The sequence below is a fragment of the Thamnophis elegans genome, chromosome 3, assembly GCF_009769535.1.
Source record: "Thamnophis elegans isolate rThaEle1 chromosome 3, rThaEle1.pri, whole genome shotgun sequence".
Lineage (NCBI taxonomy): Eukaryota > Metazoa > Chordata > Lepidosauria > Squamata > Colubridae > Thamnophis > Thamnophis elegans.
The window spans coordinates 29,119,011-29,141,463 of record NC_045543.1 but is presented as its reverse complement, the minus strand read 5'-3'; the positions used below and the strand labels follow the sequence as shown (position 1 = coordinate 29,141,463).

At 45.5% G+C, this 22,453-nt stretch overlaps 1 protein-coding gene across 5 annotated transcripts in view; it reads right to left on the bottom strand.

Annotated features, from left to right (window-relative positions):
- Nucleotides 1–21,725, bottom strand: part of TFAP2B (transcription factor AP-2 beta) — a 52,637-nt gene extending 30,912 nt beyond the window's left edge. The window contains exons 1-5 of one of the 5 annotated variants that reach the window (XM_032214200.1): nt 21,645–21,692; nt 18,547–18,573; nt 16,827–17,285; nt 9,085–9,151; nt 1,674–1,697 (exon numbers count right to left, since the gene is read on the bottom strand). In XM_032214200.1, the coding sequence (XP_032070091.1) occupies nt 1,674–1,697; nt 9,085–9,151; nt 16,827–17,285; nt 18,547–18,573; nt 21,645–21,692 (625 nt within the window). Of the gene's footprint in view, nt 1–1,673; nt 1,698–9,084; nt 9,152–16,826; nt 17,286–18,546; nt 18,574–21,644 lie in introns of all 5 variants that reach the window. The other 4 variants (XM_032214202.1, XM_032214203.1, XM_032214201.1 and 1 more) reach the window with 4 other exon arrangements.
- Between the last annotated feature and the right edge of the window lie 728 nt (nt 21,726–22,453).

Sequence of the window (22,453 nt, the reverse complement as noted above, 5' to 3'; positions counted from 1 at the left end):
TATTTGTTTTTACATCAGTCTTCTCCAATGTGGTGCTCTGCCTCTGATCTCAAATAATCATGAAATTTTGGGAGTTACAGTATATGATACTCTAACAAATCTGGTGTGAGCTCTAGATGTTGGAGTTCCAAGTTCTTTTAAAGCAAATAACTGGTTCGCATTTTTAAAATGTGGTTAGTGTAAGATAGGATAGGTGTCCTTAGTCCCACCCCTGACTCCCAAACCAGTCTACTGACTGAATCAGGAGTTATCTGAATCAGAGGATATGATCCAAACCAGTTAATGGCTTTGGGTTGACAGGACAAGGGAAAATTCAGTACTGCAGACACCGCTTATTGGTTTTGAATATTTACAGGCTGCATTTAATTTTTGTCAAATATATATCTTTATTGAATAGTTTCCATAGAGACAGATGAGATTGTGTTTGCCTGCTTCCTGCTTTATGCACCTTGGGAGAAAGGAAAACCCAAAAACCGTCAGTTCTTTTGTAAACAGCTTGATAACTTGTGCAAATATACCAAGAGTTCCTCTAAGTCTCTGCCTCATATCTACTGCTACTTCATAGCACCAGGGATACAAGCTCTAATCTGTATTCCATCTTTTGTGCATTACTTAACGCTTCTTAAAAGAAAAAGGGAAAATGCAAGTTTCCCATGGAAGAAACAAGGGGGGGATCAAATTCTATAGATCTGTGTAATTATTTTAATATTAAAGCTGTTGCCAGAGGTAATGCAATATTGGTGATTTCAGTTACTCAAGATACATGCATTAGGTATACACATCAGAGCAAGGGTGTGTGTATAATAGAATAAAGCTATTAAAAAAGGTTCATTTGGTAATTGATGCTTCATTTTAATTTACATGTGTCTCTTGCCATTTTTTTTAAGATCAAGGGACATTTATTTTGTTACTTATTTCAATATGCAGTAAATATTCCAGACAGACCCAATTTAAAATTCGAGAATTACGCCCCAGAACATGGGAAATAATGACAATTGTTTCAGAGGCTAAGTAGGGTAAGCTCCTGTCCTAAAATTGTAAGGTCACACAAATGCACCCATATACACAAGAGATTAAAATCCCACTCAAAGAAATATGGTTTATTAAGATTTGTTCTTTGCATTATACCAAAAAAGCAACAGCATTCAGAAGTGTTCAGCTTCAAAACTGCAGAATTTCAGAATGCTTTCTCCAACAACCCTTGAAAAGGCACAGCAGACAAAAAAGTAGATCATCCCTTCTCTCCCCAATGAATGTGTGGTGTGATGATTGCCAGGAATCTCAAAACCCCTCGTGTACCGGTCACATTCAAAAATACCAGCCACATCCACAATCTAGACTGATCTCGGCTCATTTTGCAAGGCATTGATGTTCCCCTAGCTGCACGTCCATAAGTCCGTCCTTTAGACAAAGCCTATGACTTGTAGCCCCACTAATCCCGGAATAAACTCAAGGTTAGGCTTGTTCCGCAACGCTTTTATGCGTGGAAGAAATCGTTACAAATATTTACACCCGATAATTGGGCCTTTGTGCGGGATGCAACCGCAGCTCTCCCTCCCTCCCGTCAACACTGCAAATAATTCACGCTGGAGGGAAGGGCGGGTCGATCCCATAACTTCATTTGTACTGCGCATCAATCCTCACCGCCTCCGCTCTCATGCCAAGATTCAAACTTTCGTTCACTTTGGAAATGCTTGCTTTGCTTCTTCTCCTCTCCGTTCCCCCTTTTAAATGGCACATTTGTGAAGAGGATGGCTACTCTGAATTTCTTCGTCCGTTAGGGACCGTCCCCGTTCTTGTTCCGCCGCCTTGCCCCCCCCCCCCGTCCATTTCTCTTGAGCTTCTCCATAAAAGTGAGAAAGCAAAGTTAACCACAGTCGCCGCTTGGTTTGTTAGTAATTACGAAGAATGCTGTTTCCGACAACGGGAGCTGGTCGTCGAGCGAAGCTGGCTTTACAACGACAGCAGCAGGATACAGCGAGGAAATGGAGCATGAAGCAACCCAGCGTGACACTTTTGGCTCCATGACATGTTTACCATTTCCCGCTTATATATTACAGCTAGGTTGGAGGGCGGCGGCGAAAAGGCAAAAAACGAAGCTCTCTTGGTGGGGCTTCCCCAATGGCAGAGCAGAAATCCAGGAAGCAGTTGCGCCTCAGAGGATCGCTGTGTGTCTCTGGCTCCGCGAATCGCGAGGGGAGGGGTTTGGGTGAGGGAGGGGCGTTGGCTTGCTCTTTGACTCGTACATTAAACGTTTAATCTACCCAAGTAAATACCTTCACGTCTGCAATAGAGAAATAGTTTCCTATACGGGTTCCCCCCCTCCGCAAGAATGGCATTCTGACAGATTGTCTTTATAGGGCTGGCTCTGGGACATGTAGATTCCTTATTTTTTCCCCTCTCAAGGAAATATATTTTGAAACACTCGTTGAAGCAGCACCCCTCCCTCATATGAAACCGTCTAATCTCACTCGTAGGTAGGCAAGATTAAGGCTCCGTTAATTTAATTCCCTCCCATTTATTTATTAAATTTCTGTGCCACCCACCTCACAAAGACAGCGACTTTGGTCGGGTTACTATATAATAAAAAGTTTAAAAGTGCTAAAAGAAAAATGAAAAGATTAAAAGAACCAAATTTCGGATATTTGATTAGGCAACTACCCCCCATCCCTCAGCTGTCTTTGACATGATCTAGTCCTCTCAGCACACAGACAATTTGGGGAAGTGTAGAAGATGCTCTAAGTTCTCAGCACATCTCCACTACCATTTTTAAAAGCTTCTTCCTCTCACCCTCTCCTCCAGCCACAAACACTGCAAATAGCATCTAAGTTTTATCTATAATTCTAGATTATAAAGAATTCGATTTGGTTAATAAACCTGGTGGAAGAGGTAGGGAAGTAACAGGCAGAAATGTGCATGGTTTAGCTTGATGTCTCGGGCTTGCAAACTCCATATTTACTCGAGTTACGTCCTTGGTCACAAAAAGCCTTCTTTGCCCATCCCTTGATACTTCTGACTAGCTGGAAGAAACTCAGCTCAGCCACTTTCACCAAGCAACCAAACCAAGGGGAATTACCGAATGCTGGATGGGCGATCCTAAATCATATATGGATACACGACCTGGAATGTGGGTGAAAAACCACAGCTGCAATCCTATATCAGCTCCTTTCAGAATAAATCCCATTAAAGGAATTAGACTGCAACTTATTTTTTTTTGAGGACATAAGTATCTCAGTGTGTCTGCTCCTTTTCACATGGAGTGGATGGAAGATAAAATGCTCGAGTTTCCAGAGTCACCTGTAGTACAAAAAAGGCAGATTTAACTAAACTTCCGTCTCAACAGCTTTAGGTTTAAACGGTTCCGAACACGATGGTTACTAAGGCGATTATATCCAGGCTACAGAATACCGGAACTCTAACGTGAAAAGAAAACGCGAACTCTAGGCTGCCCACTAGCGATCATTCAGATTTTAACAGATAATGTAGCTCTAGAGTCTAGAATTAACAATTTCTTATTGAACCGGAAGGTGCCAACCTTCGTATTGGCAGCAGAGGGCAATTACGTCCTCGGGCTGTTAATGCCATCCTAGCATTATGCTTCTCATCCACTTGTGCCGAGGTCATCACCGTCCCGTATTCGAACACTAGTTTCAGGAGCTTTCTTTAAAACCCCGGGGGGAGTGAAGAATGGCAAGCCTTCCCACCCCACCCCATATCCTCTTAAGACACTCAGATTCCCCAGGCGTGTTGATTTGCCCGCGGCCTCGGGATGAGTAGCTGGAATTCTTTTAAAGCTTCTCTGCCCCCCCCTGTCAGTCATCCGCATAATATTATTTCCCCCTAAAGCCAGTTCCAGCGATAACTCCACTTAGCCGGGAATAATTGCACCCTTGCCGCATCCAGAATGATCAAACCGTCCAGCCTATTGTTATTGCTTACGAGAGTAAGGGCGATATGGCACTACCGTCACTGTCCAAAGGAACCCATCTGGTTCGGGGCAAATATTCAGGGTCACCCTCCATTCTTGAAGCAGAGACCCCTTCCTCGCCCACAGACCGGGTAAGGGGCATCACCAAAGCGGATCTCTCCAAATCATATTGCACCTTGTTAAGTATGGGGTTGCAGCCTAGGTATCTCGCCCCAATCCAAGACTGGAAGGGCTGCCTCATCTACTCCATTCCGTGAAGTGGGATCCCGATCTACAGTTCCATGTAATCAATGTAGAAGCTGAGCTGGGGAAGGGGGAGGGGGTGGATAAATTATCCCAGGATAGAAGCAGCACATGACCTGGCAGAGATAATTGCAAGAAAAAAAAAGCTTGAGTGGAGAACCAATTCTGCCGCTTAACTCAGATTAGTTCTTCCTTAAACACACACAATTAGTTTAAGGGGATTAGTTACTTATTAACGACTCGTGAGGGTGCAGGGCTGGAAAACATGCTTACTCAGAAGTAAGCTCCATTGGAAACTATGTGAAGCCAAGTCAGGTAAAGGCTGGCAGGAGTCTCTTCCCCCCCCCCCCCTCTGAATGGATGAAGCAACTAATACCCCTTTTTCTCTCTCGGCGAGATAGTCATGCAAATTAAAATATCTGCGATCGGGGTCTGGCATCGCACCGAGCCAGGGCTTTCTTAGCTTACCGACTAAAGCAAGGTTGTCTGAGTTCACACAATATCTAAACCAGCAGCTATGATTTCTTTTTTTTCTTTTTTTGTACAGGCCACCAAGACGGGATTTGCATAAACTATTACACCCAAAGGAAATACCCCCGCTCCCTTCCATCTTCCGGCAGGGGGAAACCGCCCTAGAACCTCCCGCTCCGCCGCCCCGTCGCGGTCAGCTTTGGCTTAGGAGTTTGGGTGCCTCTCTTTCTGGGGACAGCCGTTAGCCCCTCGCCGAGCCGCTCGCCTTAATACGGTAGCGAGAGTTCCGAATGATTCTTTAATGTCTCGTTGGATTTCTAGCCTGCTAATGTAGCGCGTCCCTCTCATTATTACTTTATTGATTGCTCATTGACCAGCCCCCTCCAAATCGTATTAACCCCCCTTCGCCACTTTAGATTAAGAGAAGGGTGGGTGTTTTCCTCCCCCAAGACAGAGCCGTTCGCTCTTCTCCTCCAGTCCGGTGGCCAGGGATCAGCTCAGATGCTCTGCGGGGGCTTTCCTGGCGGGGCCGCCCCGAGCCGAGGAGCCACGCTCGCCGCCTGGTGCCTTAATAGCTCAAAGGGGGCTAATACAGAAAATGAGCCTTAAACGAGCTCTGGAGATCTCCAAATGAAAGCGCCGTTTATCACGCTGGCTACTCCCCTCCATTCGTTTGCTCTCTCTACTGGGAACAACTCATTTCCCCTTAACTAAATTACTTCAGAAATGTCAAGGAAGCCCGAATCGCAAACATCACCAGACCGGGAGGGGGCGGGGGGGGTGAAGAGAGGGCTGCGCAGCCGCGCCATATTGCATCTCAACCCGGCAGCGATACAGAAAATAGTCAACGAAACCATCTTTTTTTTGAGAGAGAGAGAGAGACAAACAGACAGACAGACAGACACTCAGCAAGATCAAACCTTAAAACAGGGAAAAGTCAGTGTCATTTAGCATGGATTTATTAGGAAAGAGGCCCTGCATCTTAAGTGTCTGCTATAAAGTCTGACCAAGGCCAGGAAGGAATAAACTTCCAGGCAGCTAAATTTTGGATGCCACGGAAAAGCCAATTTTTATTTTGAAACACAGTGCAGAAAATTCTGTAGAAATTTCAATCCGGATCGCCTGTTCTTCATGTGTAAGGCCATCTCTCAAGTGTCCTGCCGTACTTGGTGGCTGGGTTCACTAAGCCGTGGTTTACAAACCGGATTGGCTAAACTAAAACCCAACGATTAAATGTTTGGAAAACAAATTACCATGTTGTTTATCGTGGCTTAGCAGATTGAGGAAACCGAGTTAAAACAAGTATTATTACTGGTAGAAGATATTAGATTGTGACTGGGGAGAACTCAGCCATGGAAGCCCCCTAGCTGATTTTGGACCAGTCACATTTTCTGAGCTGTCTACCTCGCAGGGCGGTTGTGTGAGGCAACATAGATCTTGTACTGGGCTCAGATATAAGAGCAGGCTAAATGAAAACAGTACAGTACTAAACACCACCACTGAAGTTTGTTAACCATGATTAATAGAGCACTTTGTGCCACGGCAGCCACGAGTGAGCTGTCCCTCTTGAAATGGAGCTGTGCTCGAAAGATTTTGGTGTGTGATGGCTGGTAGAATGTAACGCAGTGTTTCTCAACCTTGGCTACTTGAAGATGTCTGGACTTCAACTCCCAGAATTCCCCAGCCAGCATTCGCATTCGGGAAATCTTCAAGTGGTCAAGGTTGAGAAACACTGATGTAACATATGAACTATTATTGCTCCGGTTACAGGACAGGTTGCTATCTTAAACTTTTACTTGGATTTTAACCCGGTTAGCTGTATATTTTTAATCTGGGAGACAAGGGAAGACGTGGATAACTGTAGAGGAGGAAAGGAAAGGGTGGGGGCTATTAAAATGTAGAAAAAGCGATCTGGGAGAGAAAGGAGGGCCATACATTCCGAGGCCAATATTTTTGTGCTAGGTAGGAAAACCGGGAGAGGTCTGGGTATGAGAGGAGTCAGCAGCCCCATGGATTCCGCGGATGGGAGAGAAAGGAGCCATTCCAACAGGGACGCTCCACTTCGTTGTAGCAAACGCCCAAAACAACGAAACAGAAGAGCCATAAATTAGCCGAGGTATTTTAGCCAAATGTGTTGTGCGAACCTGGACATAGTTAATTAATTGGACGAGTAACTGCTCAGTTAACCAAGTTAAAGCCCCACGATCCGAGATTTAGTGGACAATAGAGGCTAGTAGGTGATACCTAGCGTCGGGGTGACGGACTTTCTCAAGCTAGAGAAGGAGTTACCTTCCCAGGAGATATTTATAAAGAATAGTTAATACATTTCAAGACGAGGATAATAAACTTATTCACCTGGAAATTAAACCCAGAGGCTTTTGGGGAAACAGATGTCCAATAAACACTCTATTCCTAGACTATTTATTCCGAAGTAAGCCCCACCAAGGCCATTTCTTCACTCGTGATTTACAGCGTTATCCACCCATCGCGGGGCCGACATAATAATGAAGGCAGGCTTCTGTGGCCACCACAGCGATAGTTAGGGCGATGCTATCAATCACTTCTAAGAAAATGCCTCAAGGCTAATTTTCCAACCCTAAACACCCTTAACGTTCATGGGTGAAGATACTTCGGATTGCGTTCTCTGTTCAAGCAACAGTATCTAGATTGAGTTATTGAAGTAGATGAGCAGAAATCAGTTTCAAGCTGATTTCTGAAGGCTGCATCAGGATAGCAAGCAGCATCTAGGTGACATCACCGCTGCGTCTCCATATTCTGCTTGTTGCCCAACTCCCATTTACTTAAGGATCCGAAAAGAATAGAGTTACTTAGGTCAAGCGTTCCTGAACGGATGTGTTTATTTTCCAAATTCTGCCTCGCCATTCCAGAACAACGCCTCTTATTAAGCAGGAGTTTTATGAACTCTTGGAAGGTTGATTTCAAAATTGACTGGCGAGAAAACTAGATCCCAAGTTATACCTGGGGAGATCAGTGGGATCTTACGACAGGTGGCCCGTAGCAGAGCGAGTTGCCTGCGCGACTTTGGACCGGGCTAAGCCTCTGGAGCATCCAAGTCAGCCTGCGGAGCACGCAGAGACAAGACCAGGTCCTAATTCCACCCGAGAGCCGGAAGGGCGGAGAAAGCACTCGAACTGGCCTAAACGCCGAGAGCTGCTTAATTTGTTCACAAACAAGAATTCTAGGTGAGGGGGAAAGTCCCATTAGTTCGGATAAGGTTGTTCCCATTGGGGTAAGCACAGAGATAACAAGGAATACGCTTTCCCCTCTTCTCGTGGAGACCAGCTGAATTTCAGCGCGCCTTTCCGCTGCTAATTAAAGCTCGCTCCTTCCCTCCTCCCGCAGCTTTGCGCAGGGAGGAGGCGTGTCTCTCCCCGAGCCTGCCTGTCAAAGAAATTCAAAACGGGAAGGAGGGGGTGGGCATGAAGCAGCTGCAATACGCCCAAAATGAGTTATTGTAATTACATTTAATTAGTTTAATTAGTTAATTATTTTGCTTACAGCTGTACAAGAGATTGCAAACATTTGTTAAGATCACGTTCCCTCTACTAGAGTGGGGCGAAGCCGCACACTTACACTAAATCACGTATGCCTGTGTAGACAAATGGAGTGCGGGAGGAATCCCCCTCTCCTCGCCTTTTCCTCCTGAACAGAGAGACTCGGTCCCCTCATTCTGGCCCACAAGTACCGGGAGGCTAAAAAAAACCCCATCGTATCGCCAAGGAAGACCAACGCCCCGCCCCCCACCAATCCCCCTGACATAGAAGAGATTGTGCCCTTGCTGTCATACCAAGTGCAGCCTTCTGCTCTGGGAGGTGGATCAAATATTTCCTATCTAGATATACCGTAGGTACATGCCCACAAAAAAGGTGGAATCCCCATCTCCCCCCCCCCCCCCGCTTCCCAGGAGCTAAACTAAACTTAAACAATGGGACAGATATTTCATCCATCCTGGAAAATTATACTTCCTCTGTGGAAGCAGATTCTGCTCATATTCACACAACCCCTAAATATTACTTGGAAAGAAGCTCCAGTGAAACCAAAAGGACCCTGGTCAAGAATTTGGCCTCTTGCAGGTTATGCTAATTCCCACAACGACAATGAGCAACGAGGGAAAGTTATTTCCTAGAACTAGAGAAAAAGCTTCACACAAGCAGGGTGGGTAAGATTCCAGCCAATGGGCTGCTTCGTTTAGTATGTCCCCCATACTTCAGAATGGTACCGTCATGTTGCAAATATTGAATCAAATACAAGGGCTTCCTTTCTGGAACTTGAATAGCTTTCTCTGTATACAAAGCACATAATCCCATCCTCAACGCTACCTGGAAGAAAGCCCCTCGTGAAGCTTACTTCCAAGTAGGCCTGAAATTGCCTCTGTACAGTGCCCACAAATACTCAACAAACTGCAACAATTGAAAAGTTACCCATACCTTTTTTGATGACCGACTGGTCCAGCAGGTTCATGCCGCTGTTATTAGCATCTTCTACTGCCTAAGGACAGAGGGGGAGAAAGAAGGGAAAAATCACTGTTCAAATTTCCCAGCACTTAGCAAAAGAACAAAGAGGTGCATAGAGCTGGACAAAGTCCCACACTATCTCAAATTCATTAATGAACGCTCATTATTTCCACGAAGAACAATTAATTGAGGAAATATACTTTTTCTCCATGTTAAAATGGCATGAAAATGAAGCTTCCTTTTCTTAGGGGATTTAGGGTGAACACAAAATGTAAGGTGTGATCCTTCTAATGATTTAAGAGGCCAAAGTAAGTCACCAATGGTGCTCAGCCTTTATTCCCTGGAGCCTTACAATTTTGGCTTTGGTATCCGTGCAGCCCAATTGACACCTGCAACTAAACTTTTGACGGGCGACAAGAAATTAGCAGTGGGTGCAAGTTTGCTCAGCAAGAAAACTCTTGAATTTATCGCTGTTTATCCACTTTCCTTCTGACCTAGATTTTATTGGAATTCCGTTTGCTCAATAGGGCTTGTCCCAAGAAAATAGGCACAAATAGGCAAAAAATAGAGTTTTACTCTGGGAGAAAATAAATGAGGGACTCTTTGCATTCCTCCTTATAAAGATAATAATTAAGAGGTTTGCTGTTGATTTATTGCACAATTTATGCCGCTGAGTCTCTGATAGGTGTTGGAAATAGATCTTGAAATCAACCAAATTAGCACAAACTTACATAAAAGTTACCTAACTCCGTCCAGTCCACCAACTTCAAGGATTTCTGACTGGAGGAGGGGCATCACCCCAAACACAGTTCAGTATTTAACATGATCAAGCATTTAAGATTTTTTTTTTCATTCAAAGCAAATAACTGAACAAATAAAAAATTATTTCAAGAGTTATTTCAGTGTTTTGAGTTTATTGCAACACTCCCTTTTGTGGGACAATTGACTTCAATGGATGAGAAGAGGGAGAGGAAGAGAAATTATAATGACATAGAAGGCAATGCAAAGAAAATGAATTGTGGCAGGTCTCAAATATACATTATGACACTGAGTCGTGGGAGTAAAGAGGTGATTTCAGCTTTTATTTATTTCTGTACAGTTGGACTCCAGCCCTCCTGGAATTTGAGAGGGAACGAAGAATAGATGGGGTGGGAGTAGTAACTGATTGGCATAATTATCCTTCTCCCTATAAGGGCAACTTTTACTTTTGACGCAGGGGTTTCCTTACTGCCTTGTGGCTGCTACCTATGGACAAGGAAGCAAGAGGCCCTCAACTTTTACAGGGAACCGCCATGTATACAAAAATGAATTAGAGCTCCAATGAGGATTAATTTTAATATTGGTTCAGGTAGCCTGAGCTTTGTTATTTACCAAAGGCTGATAAATTTTGTATCCGGTGTGCTTAGAATGCAAATCAAAGAATGGTAAACTTTGATTAATCACTAGCCAGTAGGGATAGTAGGAGACCAACACTTTTGGACATTGTAAGGGGAGAGCCATGTTAGCGTAAGGTGGCAAAAAGAAATCAAGACTGACAGCCAAACAGCCAATGTATTTCTGACCAATACATTTCATTAGAAGTAATTAGCTTTCATGACATGCAGCTCACGTAAACCTCATGCCTTTTGCTGAAATGCTTTCAAGCACTTCAGAAGAGCATCATTTTGGGGAGATGTCCTTTCCATATTGGCAGAGGCAGCATTGCACCATATCGTACTCTCTTGGGAACCAGTCCTATGGAATGAAGGGGCTTCTGCTGCTAAGCAATGGAACTGTGCTCTTAACATTCTCCTGAATGATAATTGCAGCTCCTTACATGTAGCAACTCGCAGTGGACAGAAGCATCTTGAAAGGAGCAGGGGATGCCCCCTTCAATCAATTAAGTCCCTCCCATTTGTATCAGAAACATTTCCTGCTACAATTGTATGAACACAGCCCGCCTGAATCTGCCTCAGTTTATCAACACAGATTCTTAATTTCAGAAGTAGGTTCCCTGTTTTCTCTGCCATTAAATAGACAAATTAGCTATCATGGCTCAGTGATAAAGAAGAATAGAGAGGCCAAATGTAACTAGAATATATCCTACTTTCTTATACATAGGAAGAACATGATATTCTTGCTCTTTCTTGTTCTTTCTCTTTTGCTTCTCAGCTCAACTTAAATATTGAGTTCCCTTAAGTTTACATCAATTTAGGTTGTTGTTTTATAAAAGTTATAGGCTGTCTCACACTGCCCATTATCTCAGAAATAGTTAATATATTTTAGATCAAGGCATTGTGTGAAGCCAACCATGGTAATTAATTCAGTACATCCCAGAAATTCAGAAAATAGTATTGAGCAAACCATTGTTCAATTAACCATAAATGTAACCACAGTCATATTTCAGAAAAGGACAGCTGAAATCCAAGGAATTAACTTTGTTCCTCCAAGGCCCTAGGCTCATTCAGAGCTTCAGAGAGCATAAGCAAGCTTTGAGCAGGACTCCCAATAATTATGCATGATAGTCAAGGAACAAGATTCAACATAGAACTGTAAATTGAACATATGTGTATGAAAACAACCCACTCCAGAGTTTTGGGGCTGAGCCACTAAGAGGCCAAGTATGGTTCTAGACACCTTGTGCTCTAAACCGAGGCCTACATTTCTGACTCTCCATTTGGCTGACAGCCACCATTCCATGCCATTCAAGGTTTTCTGCATCACCCAGGTCCAGTCACTTATAATTTGGTCCTAAATACATTGACCTGGAAGCAGGCACGACAGATTGAACAGACAGAATTGCAAGCAGCCTTCTTCCAGTTCCAATGTCAAAGACTCATTTGCACCATCTGGAAATTTCCCTGCCTTCAGAGAGGTTGTGATCTTGGGCCACATTTTACTTTGTGGCTTTTCTTGGCAGTGGCACATTGGCATGAATGCATCACAAACTTCCCTCCATTTATATAGCTGCTCATCACAAAAGGGGTTTGCATCCTACACTGACCCCTAAACTCAGCCAGAACACCATATCCCATCCCCAGTACTCAGTCAGTGTGTGATGGGTGAACCTCATCTGTAGTTCTTGCATCTGCAGTGCTATTAAACCTGGGGTGGGGGACTTGCCCACCGCAACCTCTCAGCTGGGAGGAAGTTAGTAGCTCCCATAAAGTGATTAAAGTTAAAGTGATAAAGTGTTGCCTTGCTCCTTCTCCCTCTTCCCTTTTATGGTTTCAGGTGAACTTTAAGAATGTAAAAAGAGTTTCACTGGCTCAGAAGTCCTAAAGCGGCTCTCCGAAGACCCACAGTTGTCTAAACAAGATCCCACTCTCTTCATTGGTAGGTTTACTACCAATGTGTTTGAGGAAGAGGATGGGTTTTCAACTGCATGGGTCATTCATAGAATGAAACGCGAACCTGCCAATTTGGCATTATTCTGGGTTCTTTATACTAACAACCTTCCATCTTCGGGGAAGTGGAAGGCGGATGAGTGGTGCTAACTTCGGACAAGGGTTTCACACGACCTCCGCTCCTTTCCGACTCCCCTCTCCCCCACTCCACAATGTGGTTGAGCTGTTGTAGTTAATGAGAAGAGTCTTGTCTGATTTTCTATCTAATTACGGCCGCCTGCTGGGTTTTTGTACAAGATATTCGTGCAGCATGCTGGCAGTTAATAGTCACAGAGAGAATCGTAAAGATTTAATTAGGACTGGGCGCGGAAACGTGGAAAGAAGCATGCACGTGCACGGATACCCACCCACCCATCTAACACAAACTCCCACACACCCCTCACACTTTTAATTGTCAGGTTTCTTTAATTGCAGGGTTCACTTCCAGAATTCCTTTGCAGAGGCACTTCAGTTCCCAGAATTCCCTGGGCCTTTCCGGCTAGGGAAGATGGGAGCTGAAGTCCAAAAGCTGAATTGGGCAGTGGATTAGGGAAAGATTCGGATGTTTCGCCGGCCACAAAACCTGATCTCTTCGACTCCCGGTAGGAGACGCGGCAAGACAGAGGAGAAAGGTTGGAGCGGAGAGAAGAGAGATCAGTAATGACCCATCACCAATTGAAGACATTTATCCCCAGTCGACTTAATAAAATCAGGGTGAAAGGGGGTGGGGACTGGGCGCGAGGGGAGATTCTCTAGCTCTTCGCTTCCTCTTGAACGCTTGCTCGGAGGTCAGCATCTTGCAATGCCAAGGGATTCGTTTCCCCATCAATTTGCAAAAGTGGGGTTGCAACCTGATGCACGCTCCTTGAGCTCCGTGGGAGACACGTGCATGAGAACGCCCCATCAAGGGATTTCTGTCAGAGGAAATTCCTGGGAAACCCTTCCCTGCTCGAAGCTCCATCCAATTGGACGGCGAACCTGTCTCTGAAACAAAATTGACCCACAACGAGAGAAGCCGAAACGCACGCTTGGCAAACTTGCAACACCATCTACTTGGGAAGCAGCAAGGCCCACGGCTGAAACTGTGGCGTGGGGAGTAAGCATCCTGGTTTCCCTTTCATCTTCTTCCAGGTAATAAAAATTGCAACGGAAGTGATAAGCGAAGCAAAACCAGTGCACGGCTCTCACGGAACTGTGAACGGCGATGTGTGCCTGAGAGAACTATCCGATGTTTCTAATAATAATCTCATACATATTTACCTTAATCTCTCTCCCACACAGACGGACACGCTGTCATGTAGACAGCACTCTGCCTGAGTGTATATCAAACTCGATATCATAGATAAGTTGACCTTCATATTTTAATTAAAGGCCAGCCAAAATTGCAAGCATCTTCCTGGCCTTCGCACGTGGGTATGTTGTAACATTCTATCGATCCTGTTCTCCCTTCTAATTTTAAATTACAAAGGAAATTATGGAATACCAAGCTCCCGGTATAGGTATATATATATTTTAAGAGTCCAATTCTATATCGATTTAGAAATAAGTCTCACTGAACTTCGAAGTGAAATTACAAGAATTCCACCTAATAACCGAAATTGTTAACCATTCGTGAATTCCTGCCACGGAATTCTGCAGCTTTCTGTAAAGAATCCGACGTAGAATGGACAGGTCATAGTGTATATCTATGATGCAGCAAATTTAATCCGTTTAACTATGGCACCTGTCAGTCTCACTTCAGCCAGCGTTATTTACAGCAGAATAAATGGAATGGACTCATCAAACCCATTAACACCAACATATATTTTTTTAAAAAATTGTCTAAAACAACTTAAAATTGGATCTCTTGAGGGGATAACGGAATGTTTGGACAATCTTATTCTCCGCTCTTTCAACAGTGTTTTACCCTTAACAGGCATTGTTAGAGGAACCCAACTCCCACCGAATTGGTGGGAAAGATCCTAGTCTATGATCTCAAACGGGAATTAACTTTTCCCGAGATTACATAATTTTTGAGCCGATCCATGACTTAAATAGCTTCTTGCCACTATTTCTCACAGAGAAATCTAATTTCTTAAAAGAGAGAGAGAGACAGAGAAACATACAGAGAGAGACAGCATGACTGGGGCGATGTGTGGAGGACCCAATCTTATTGACCCAAGACTCTGCAACTTCTGCCTTCCCCGTCTTGATTACAGCAACCCACAGGCCCTGTTGGATCAACTTTGGGGCACTCTCTCCGCTCTGCCGCTCTAGGCACCTTTGGCTTAGAAGCCAGTAGCTTGGAACGCAATTAAATTCTCTTTAGAATAAGCCTGCAAAAGCCTGGGCTGCACGTGGCCAGGGGCAGAAATCGACACACCGGAAGATCCGCCTTTCTTTCAGAAAAACAGAAAGTGATGGGGCGCGGGATGCGTATTTCTCCTTAATTTCTGTCTCCTTTCTCTCTCCCATCTCTACTTGCCTGATTTCTTTTGGTCACAGTCAGGCACATTCCAATTTCGCCGACTTTAAGTGAAGGGGAACAAGATGTATTTTCTTTTAGCTTTCTCTCAACCCCCCCCCCCCGCCGCCGCCCCCAGAAGTCAAATAAAGTCGTGTATTATAACATGGGAGACACCCCAGGTTCTCCTTATCTCGATTCAGCTAAATTCTAAATAAACAAACACTCGACTTAGAAAGATGAGAAGAACTATTAGGAGGGAAAACAAAGTATATAACTTAATCTGGAAAACTTCCTTGAAAATGTAACATATCGCAGGGCCTTCCCTTTCTCTGCTTTTACTCCCTAAGCGGACGGGTTGATTTTCTACGATAATTCCTGCTAAGTAGTTTCTTGTCTGCAAAGGCATCGTTTCAGAAATTTTATAAGTGTATTTCAAAATTAAATTGCCTTCCTTTGCAAAGACACTTACCCCTAATCGGGAAATAAGGGAATAATTGGTTATTATAATATCGATCCTCGATTAGAGCCCTCTGGGACTCCAGGTTTGGGATAGAGTAGGGGGTAAATCTATGATCAAAGTGGACAGTCAGGTTCTTTTTCAAGATCTTATGATCTGGCTCAGTTCATTGCTTTTTCTCATTCACTCTGGCAGTTTTAAGAAAAAGAAAGGCTCGGTTTTGCCTAGCTGAGGTTACCCTTCAGGGAAAAAGGCAGGATCATGTCTGATAAATCGGAGGAGCTTGCCTCAGGCAATTGTACGCCGAAATCCGGAGAGGGTTAGCGGAAAACGCAGCAGAAAACCACCCCGATTGCGGGGAAAAGCAAAATCTTCGTGCTCCCCCCGCGTCCCACTTCCTATCCGTTGAACTACAAAACATGCGGTTTTCTCCATACTGTTCGCTTCTCTGCTTTTCACAGCTCCAGTTTTGCTTCGGAAGGTTATTTACAAACACACGCACACACACAGCCGGCCACGGGCAACCAAACGCAGGAGATGCGCTGACTCTAAGGCATTCAGCCGCCAGAAAGCACACCAGAGAGAGTGAGAGAGAGGTGGGGGGAGATGCCCAAGGTCCGGCTTCAAGGCCAGAATCCATCGAAGCTCAGTAGCTAAGAAGAAGCCACACAATATAGGTTGAAGGCAACATCCTTTTCCTCTCCCTTCCCCACCAAAACACACCACATAAACACTGCCAGCTTCTTTGGTCAGGTTAACCTGTCAGGTTCTTCAGACTTGTTTATCTAAATTGGAAAGGGGGAAAGCTGACTAAAACTGAGCCAGGCCCCCGGTGTTGCAAGGGACTGGGACACTAAGTCCTGGACTTTCCCAAGCTGGCCTGGTATGTTAATCTTCCTGCCCAGCCTTTTTCTTCGAAGGCCCGGCGGTTCTAAGCCACCTAGGAGGATAGGGAAGAATAGCATGGTAGGAATTGGGATCTCGCCATTTCTTTGACCATCCTCGAGAGTCCAGAGTCGGCCCAGCTGGGTGCTCGCCCCTTCTTTGAGAGCCGCTTCTACTTAGAAATGAATCCCTTGTGGTTAGGGAAAATGTGACAGGGCCAGGCCTTCTAGAGTTGAGCAGAAACTTTGCCGCCGCTGGCTGGGTCTGGGTCTGTAACAAGGCAGCCCAGCAGTTCCAGTGGAACCCAGTCGCCGCCGCACGAAGGCGGCGGCTCGCCTCTTGCAAACGCCAGGCCTGCTCCGGAGCCTGGCCCGTCACAGTTGCCTGCGGCAGAAGAGCCCTTTTAGGCCACTTGGCCGGACTGATGGATCGTGGCATCCAACCCAGGCTGTACTGGTATCAGGGTGGCTTTCTAGCCTCAAAGGGCTCCCGGAGTTCCAAGAAACCCTGACGGGGCAATGACCCTCGCCTTAAACGGTTCCGGAGCACGACTTACCTGCACATCCTCCATGCCAGGATGCCCGATGCCGTGGAGGGAAAGCGCGTCGCCCATGCCGGAGTCCAGGCCATGGTGAGCTGAATGGAGAAGGACGTCTGGCCGCCTGACGGAGTGGTAGTCCCGTCGCGGGTCGAGGCCCGAGAGCTGCGGCAAAGAAGCCCGTGGCTGGGGCAGCAGCGAGCCGGCGTCGGAGCCCACTTCTTGCCGCTGTCGCTGCCCCCAGGGATGCTGCTGGGGCTGATGCAGCGGGTTTAGGGCGTAGGGGTCATTAACGTGGGAGTAAGGGTCCTGGCTCTGGTGGTAAGGAAGAGGCTGGTAGGGCGGCGGGAAGTAGGGCGGCTGGAAGTCCGAGGAGGGCGTGTGAGAGAGCGGAGGGGCGCTGGAGTAAGGGCCTTGCGAGACCGAGCCCAGCTGGGACAGCCGGGAACTGTGGCTGGGGACTCCATCGTGCCGGTCCTGGAGGGAGCAGTTAGGCCCCAGACAGAGATACAAACAAAAGAAGCAGAGAGAAAGAGAGGCGTTTTAAAAAAGTCATCCTCTATGATTGAAAAGAAACACCCATCCTAAAGTGCTCCTATTTCTCCCAATGTAGTGGTGGTGATGGTCGCCATGTGCCACCATTCGAGTCAATGTAAATATTTCCCTGGGATTAATAACCGTTTGTTTCTTATCTTCTCCCCATACATTCAACTATAACCATAACACCCTAAATGGTATTTTAAAGCCCAACGCTCAATGGGGATTAAGAGCATGAGGTTGAGGATGATGATAAAATTGATTATTTTAAAAAAAAGTTCACCAAAAGGCTTAAATTGCACCAGTAAGAATGATGATAACAATAATAACACTATAATGCTTATAATGCTATAATGCTTAAACTTATACTACATACTACTAATGCTGCTTGAGCAACTAGATAGCTTATGAATAAATATGAATGTATATATAAAACCATCAATTGCTTCAGGGGAAAAAAATCTTTAAAACGTGAGAAGAAATGAACAAAGGGGCCATCCACTCATGTTTTGGATGGCAGGACATATGACCAAGAGGCTATAATTCTAAGGGCAGGAAGATATGAAAACAGTATTAACCAAAACGATTCTCAAAGAAACTCAACTTCAAACAAATAAAAAATGGTTGCATGGACAAATAAGTCTATTTCTGGTTCAAAATAAATGTATTGGTCTTGGACTCTTTACACTCTCCCCCAAATTACATTTGTGTCTGACATAAAAAATACTATATGACTATAAAAAGAGTATATATTAACGATTATCCCTAACAACCCGAAAAAAGTAATTAAAAAGTCAACGAATATTCTTATAATACTGATACATACTATAACAGAAACAAAGCTGCAATTTTAGACACCCCCACAAACACATACACCAGAAAATGTAGGTCCTTTTCTTAACAGCAATATCTCCTTCCTCCCCTGAAAAAGTTTCCCCCCATTGATCCCCCTCCCCATTCCCAGATCAAATGAAGAACACACAATACAAAATGGAGAAGCAGCTGCAAGCGTCTTCCAATTATTGTGCTAAATTACCAAGCCAAAGGCGTTAAGAGAGAGGGAGAGAGAGAGAGAGAGGGAGGGAGGGAGGGAGGGAGGGAGGCAAGCTAAAAGAGAAGGAATGAGAGAGGGTCTAGAGACAAGGCACGGAGGGGCAAAGAGAAGAGGGCAATTTTAAATTATAACACAGACCCAACTCACCATAGCGGAATAGGTGTGGACTAACATCTGGAAATTTGTTTAAAAAATCTTGAAACAGGTAAAAATAAAATAGCAGTAGAATACTACTACTACTATTACTACTACTACTAATAATAATAAATTAATATTAATAATTCTAGTAACAAGGAGAGGGGCGGTATCAAGAAAATCTGCAAAGGACCTTGGTGCACCCAGGAGAACAGCTGGAGGTATTTCCGAGTCTATCCATCAAAACCAAAATTTGGAGGAAAATATGTATGGAAAGAGTCTACGGTCGGCGAGGAGCGTCCTCGTGTTGCCCCCCCTCCCCGCCCGTTGCGCTTCCAAAAGCAATCCTCTTCAACCCAAGGCAAGCTTCAGACTGCTCCAGTGCCCCTTTCTCCTTTCCCTTCCCTACGCCGCCTCATAATAATTGATATTCATGACTATTAATATTACACGACTACTTTAAAGGGAGAATGCAAGACCAAATGGAGCGTGAAGGCTTTGCAGGCAGCTCGAGAGCTCCCCTCGTATTGTAAATGACGTTCATTCAGTGGAGAATTACTAGATGTAATCAGACGAGGGGGCTGGCGGAGGCAGAGCTGGGGGAGAGCGAGAGGGAAGGGACAAAAAGTTGAGCGGGCAAGAGGCAGAACTTCTATTAATTTGAACAGGGGAAGACGTGTAAACGAGGCACTACTGATCTGAAACAAGGAAGTGATCTGGAGCAACGCTAGAGGCAAAAAGAAAGGAGGGAGAAAATCATATTTCCCTTCTCTCCCCCCCCCCCGTTTTTTTACATTTAATTATAGATTCCAAATACGAAGGAAAATCGATTGCCCTCGGTGCTTTTGTTCTGATTTTTAAAGCAAATAAGAGCTTCTCCAATCTTGTCATTTTTTTAACATTTAAAGACAGCCAAAGCGATTTGTTTACAGAAGCAATTAAGCTTATGAAAAGAAAGGGAAAAAGAAAAAAGAAAGGGAGGTCAACCGAACCCTGCTATAGATTGGGGAGGTTTTGCAACAGGCTACCGAAAGCCAGCCAGAATACCTGACCGAGTGTGCGCCCGCCCAAAATTCACTTACTTTGATTCTGGCAGCTGCTGTGGCAAAAAGGCGCCCAGCAGACACCTGGTCAGAACAGGTATGCAATGATTCCAAAGGGGGAAAAAAACAAAGTTATAGTTCTCTGGCAAAGCCAGAGGCTACAGAAAACCTTTCTCACGTTACAAGAGCTGCTCTCCTACCTGGTAAACCTCACCAGTGAAAGTTCAACCACGAACACCGTTTCCTAAACGCCTTCTTGGTCGGCAAAGCCCCAAATCAAGTTTCAGGAGAAACTTGAATGCCTGAGTTCCGAAAAATTATCATTACTTTGCCACGATTTAATCTTGCCTTTTAAAGCTTGGCCGATTTGATGTTCGCAAGGAAAGCGGAAGGATTCCCTACACGGGGGTGGGTGGGTGCGTTTACACGCCCGGGCGGGCGCACACCCATGCACACCTGTCTTAAGAGTAAATTGATGGCGTAGTTAGAAAACTCGAAAGAGAGCGGTTTCTTTCTAGAATTTGCAAGGATCTTTCGATCCTTTCAGAGCCAGTTCAACGTTATTCGGGTGAGGAAAAAGAACGAGAAGTTGACCAAAGGAAATACCTCGGCGTATTGCCCCTTCGCTAGCCGGCTGAAGGATCCATAATTTGATCTTGAAATCGAGAGGCAGAAAGAATCTTTGCTTCCCTGGCTCACCTGCCCTCTTAGAGACGCAGCTCACTTTGAACCTTGCCTTTAAGTGAGTCGATGGGAAGTGGGATGCCGAGGGGAAGACCACAGAGAGCGGCGGGGATGGGAGAGAAGTCTGCGGTGGGGAAATGAAACAGAACTGAGCATCGTTGCCGGCGCTCCGTTGATCCCTGTCTTGAAGGGCGCTTTTGGAAATCTGCAGAGCTGTCCCGGGGCTGCAAGACAAGGCTACACGAGGAGTACCTCAGCCTAGCGCCTTGGAGGGAGACATGGCGAGGCAGTCTCACTTCTCCCACAAGTTTAAGCTTTGAAACATTAACTGGTAGGGGCAAGCCGGAGGCAGACTTTGGGTTCATTCAGAAAGAAACGGTCAACTTAATCCGCCGGAGGAGAATCCTCCTGTTGCCTCCGGCGCGGTGCTTTCGCCAAGGGCGCCAGCTGGTCGCCCACCCGAAAGAAAAGGGTCAGGGGGAGAAAAAAAACCCCGAAACTATCCGGAGTCCAAACGTTGGAAATTAGAGAGAAAACTCTTTTTTCATCACCCCGGAATAGACGTTGCAGTCTAACCTGACGTGTGGAACCTGAGCGCTTAGGGCCAATGGGTTTATTTCGAGGCAGGGCAAATGGAACGGGATTGCAATGTTTGCCCGGTTCGGAGAAAGCCGGGTAGTGCCTGGCAATTTAGAGGAGCGGTTCGAGATAAGAGAGCCAAAGGTGGGAAGTAAGTGAGCCGGCTCTCGCCGCCTCTCGGGCGCGGAAGGTGCCTGCAAAGCCAAAGGGAAAGAGCCGAGATCATAGCGAGGGCTCTTCTGGCGGGCGAGGGTCTCCGGGGCACGTCTGGACTTGTGCCTTTCCGCCCTGCTTCGCGCTGCCTCACAAAGAAAAGCGAGCCGAGCAAAGCGAGCCCCTTCGGTTCCGCAGGAAGCTGCCTTTGTGAAAATAGTCGGAAAAGGAAAGGCGGCTGCGGTTCTAATCGAATTCCGGTGGATCTAAAGCGAGCGCGGCGTGCCAGGGAATCTCTGCTTTACCTGCCAGCTGAGTGCAGAGCGCCTGCCTCTTTCATTTCTTGAGAGGGAGAAGGAAACGAAAGGGGGGGAAAAAACCAAACCGAAAAAATAAAGTTCCTCTTTGGATCTAAGGCGCTGGTTAAAAAAAGCCTCCGAAATCCCTTCCTGCTTGTCCCCCTCCGCCCCGTTTCCCTTTCCCCTCCACGAGGCAGGCAAACTGCGCCGGGACTCCTGGAGTCGAGTGCCCGGCTCGCCTCGGACCCCTCTCTGGTTTGCCTTCCCGAGATCTCAACGCCTGTCCGAGACTCTTGCCCGGTTCTGTAAATCTTCTTTGCCCCGCCAAGGTGCCTCTTCTCTCCATACTGACCTCGTAGATGTCTTCGTATTTCACATTTTCCACCAGTTTCCAGAGCATGATGGCGGGCTGTCCTCTAGGAGGTGAGTGCATTCATGTGAAGAGCAGATGTCTGGATTCTCAGGACTTCTCTGTCTGTAATGATCCATCTATAATTGGAAATGGGGGACAGACACCAAATCCGACGTTCCTCTCCCATCGCAACTTATATCTGTTGTCTGAAACAATAGGCTGGAGAAGGAAGCCTCAGACAGAGAGGAAAAATCATTCCCATCTGTGGAGTTTATATAGAACATATAGACATATTGAACACACATAGATTATGCATATAATTACTCACCCACCCTTGATACGGCTATATGTTCATACACACACGCGCGCGCACACAGGCAAGTTATGAAAAAGAACGCTGGAGATATTTCTGTAGGTAAACATTCCGATTTGTGCATATGTTTGCACACACATACATACATGTAAGGGACACACTCAAGGAAAGGAGCAAACGTGGATCTCAACTTTCTGACCACAAGGAATGTGTATTACACACATTTCCTTTTACAGATCGATTTGTTTATGCACTCTTTCAAATAATTTAAAGATATAAGTTTATATTATCTGTAATACGCACACACAGGTATTTCATATGTGTGAAATTTACAACTAAAAAACTCACACGCGCGCGCACCTAGGCACATACAACACAGAGAATTAATTGTGATGTAAATAGACATTTTCCTCCTTTTTGGTGAGGTGGGAGAGAAACACAGAGTTTTATAAATTCTGATTGACTGACAAATGCAAAGACCAGGGGCAGCAACGAC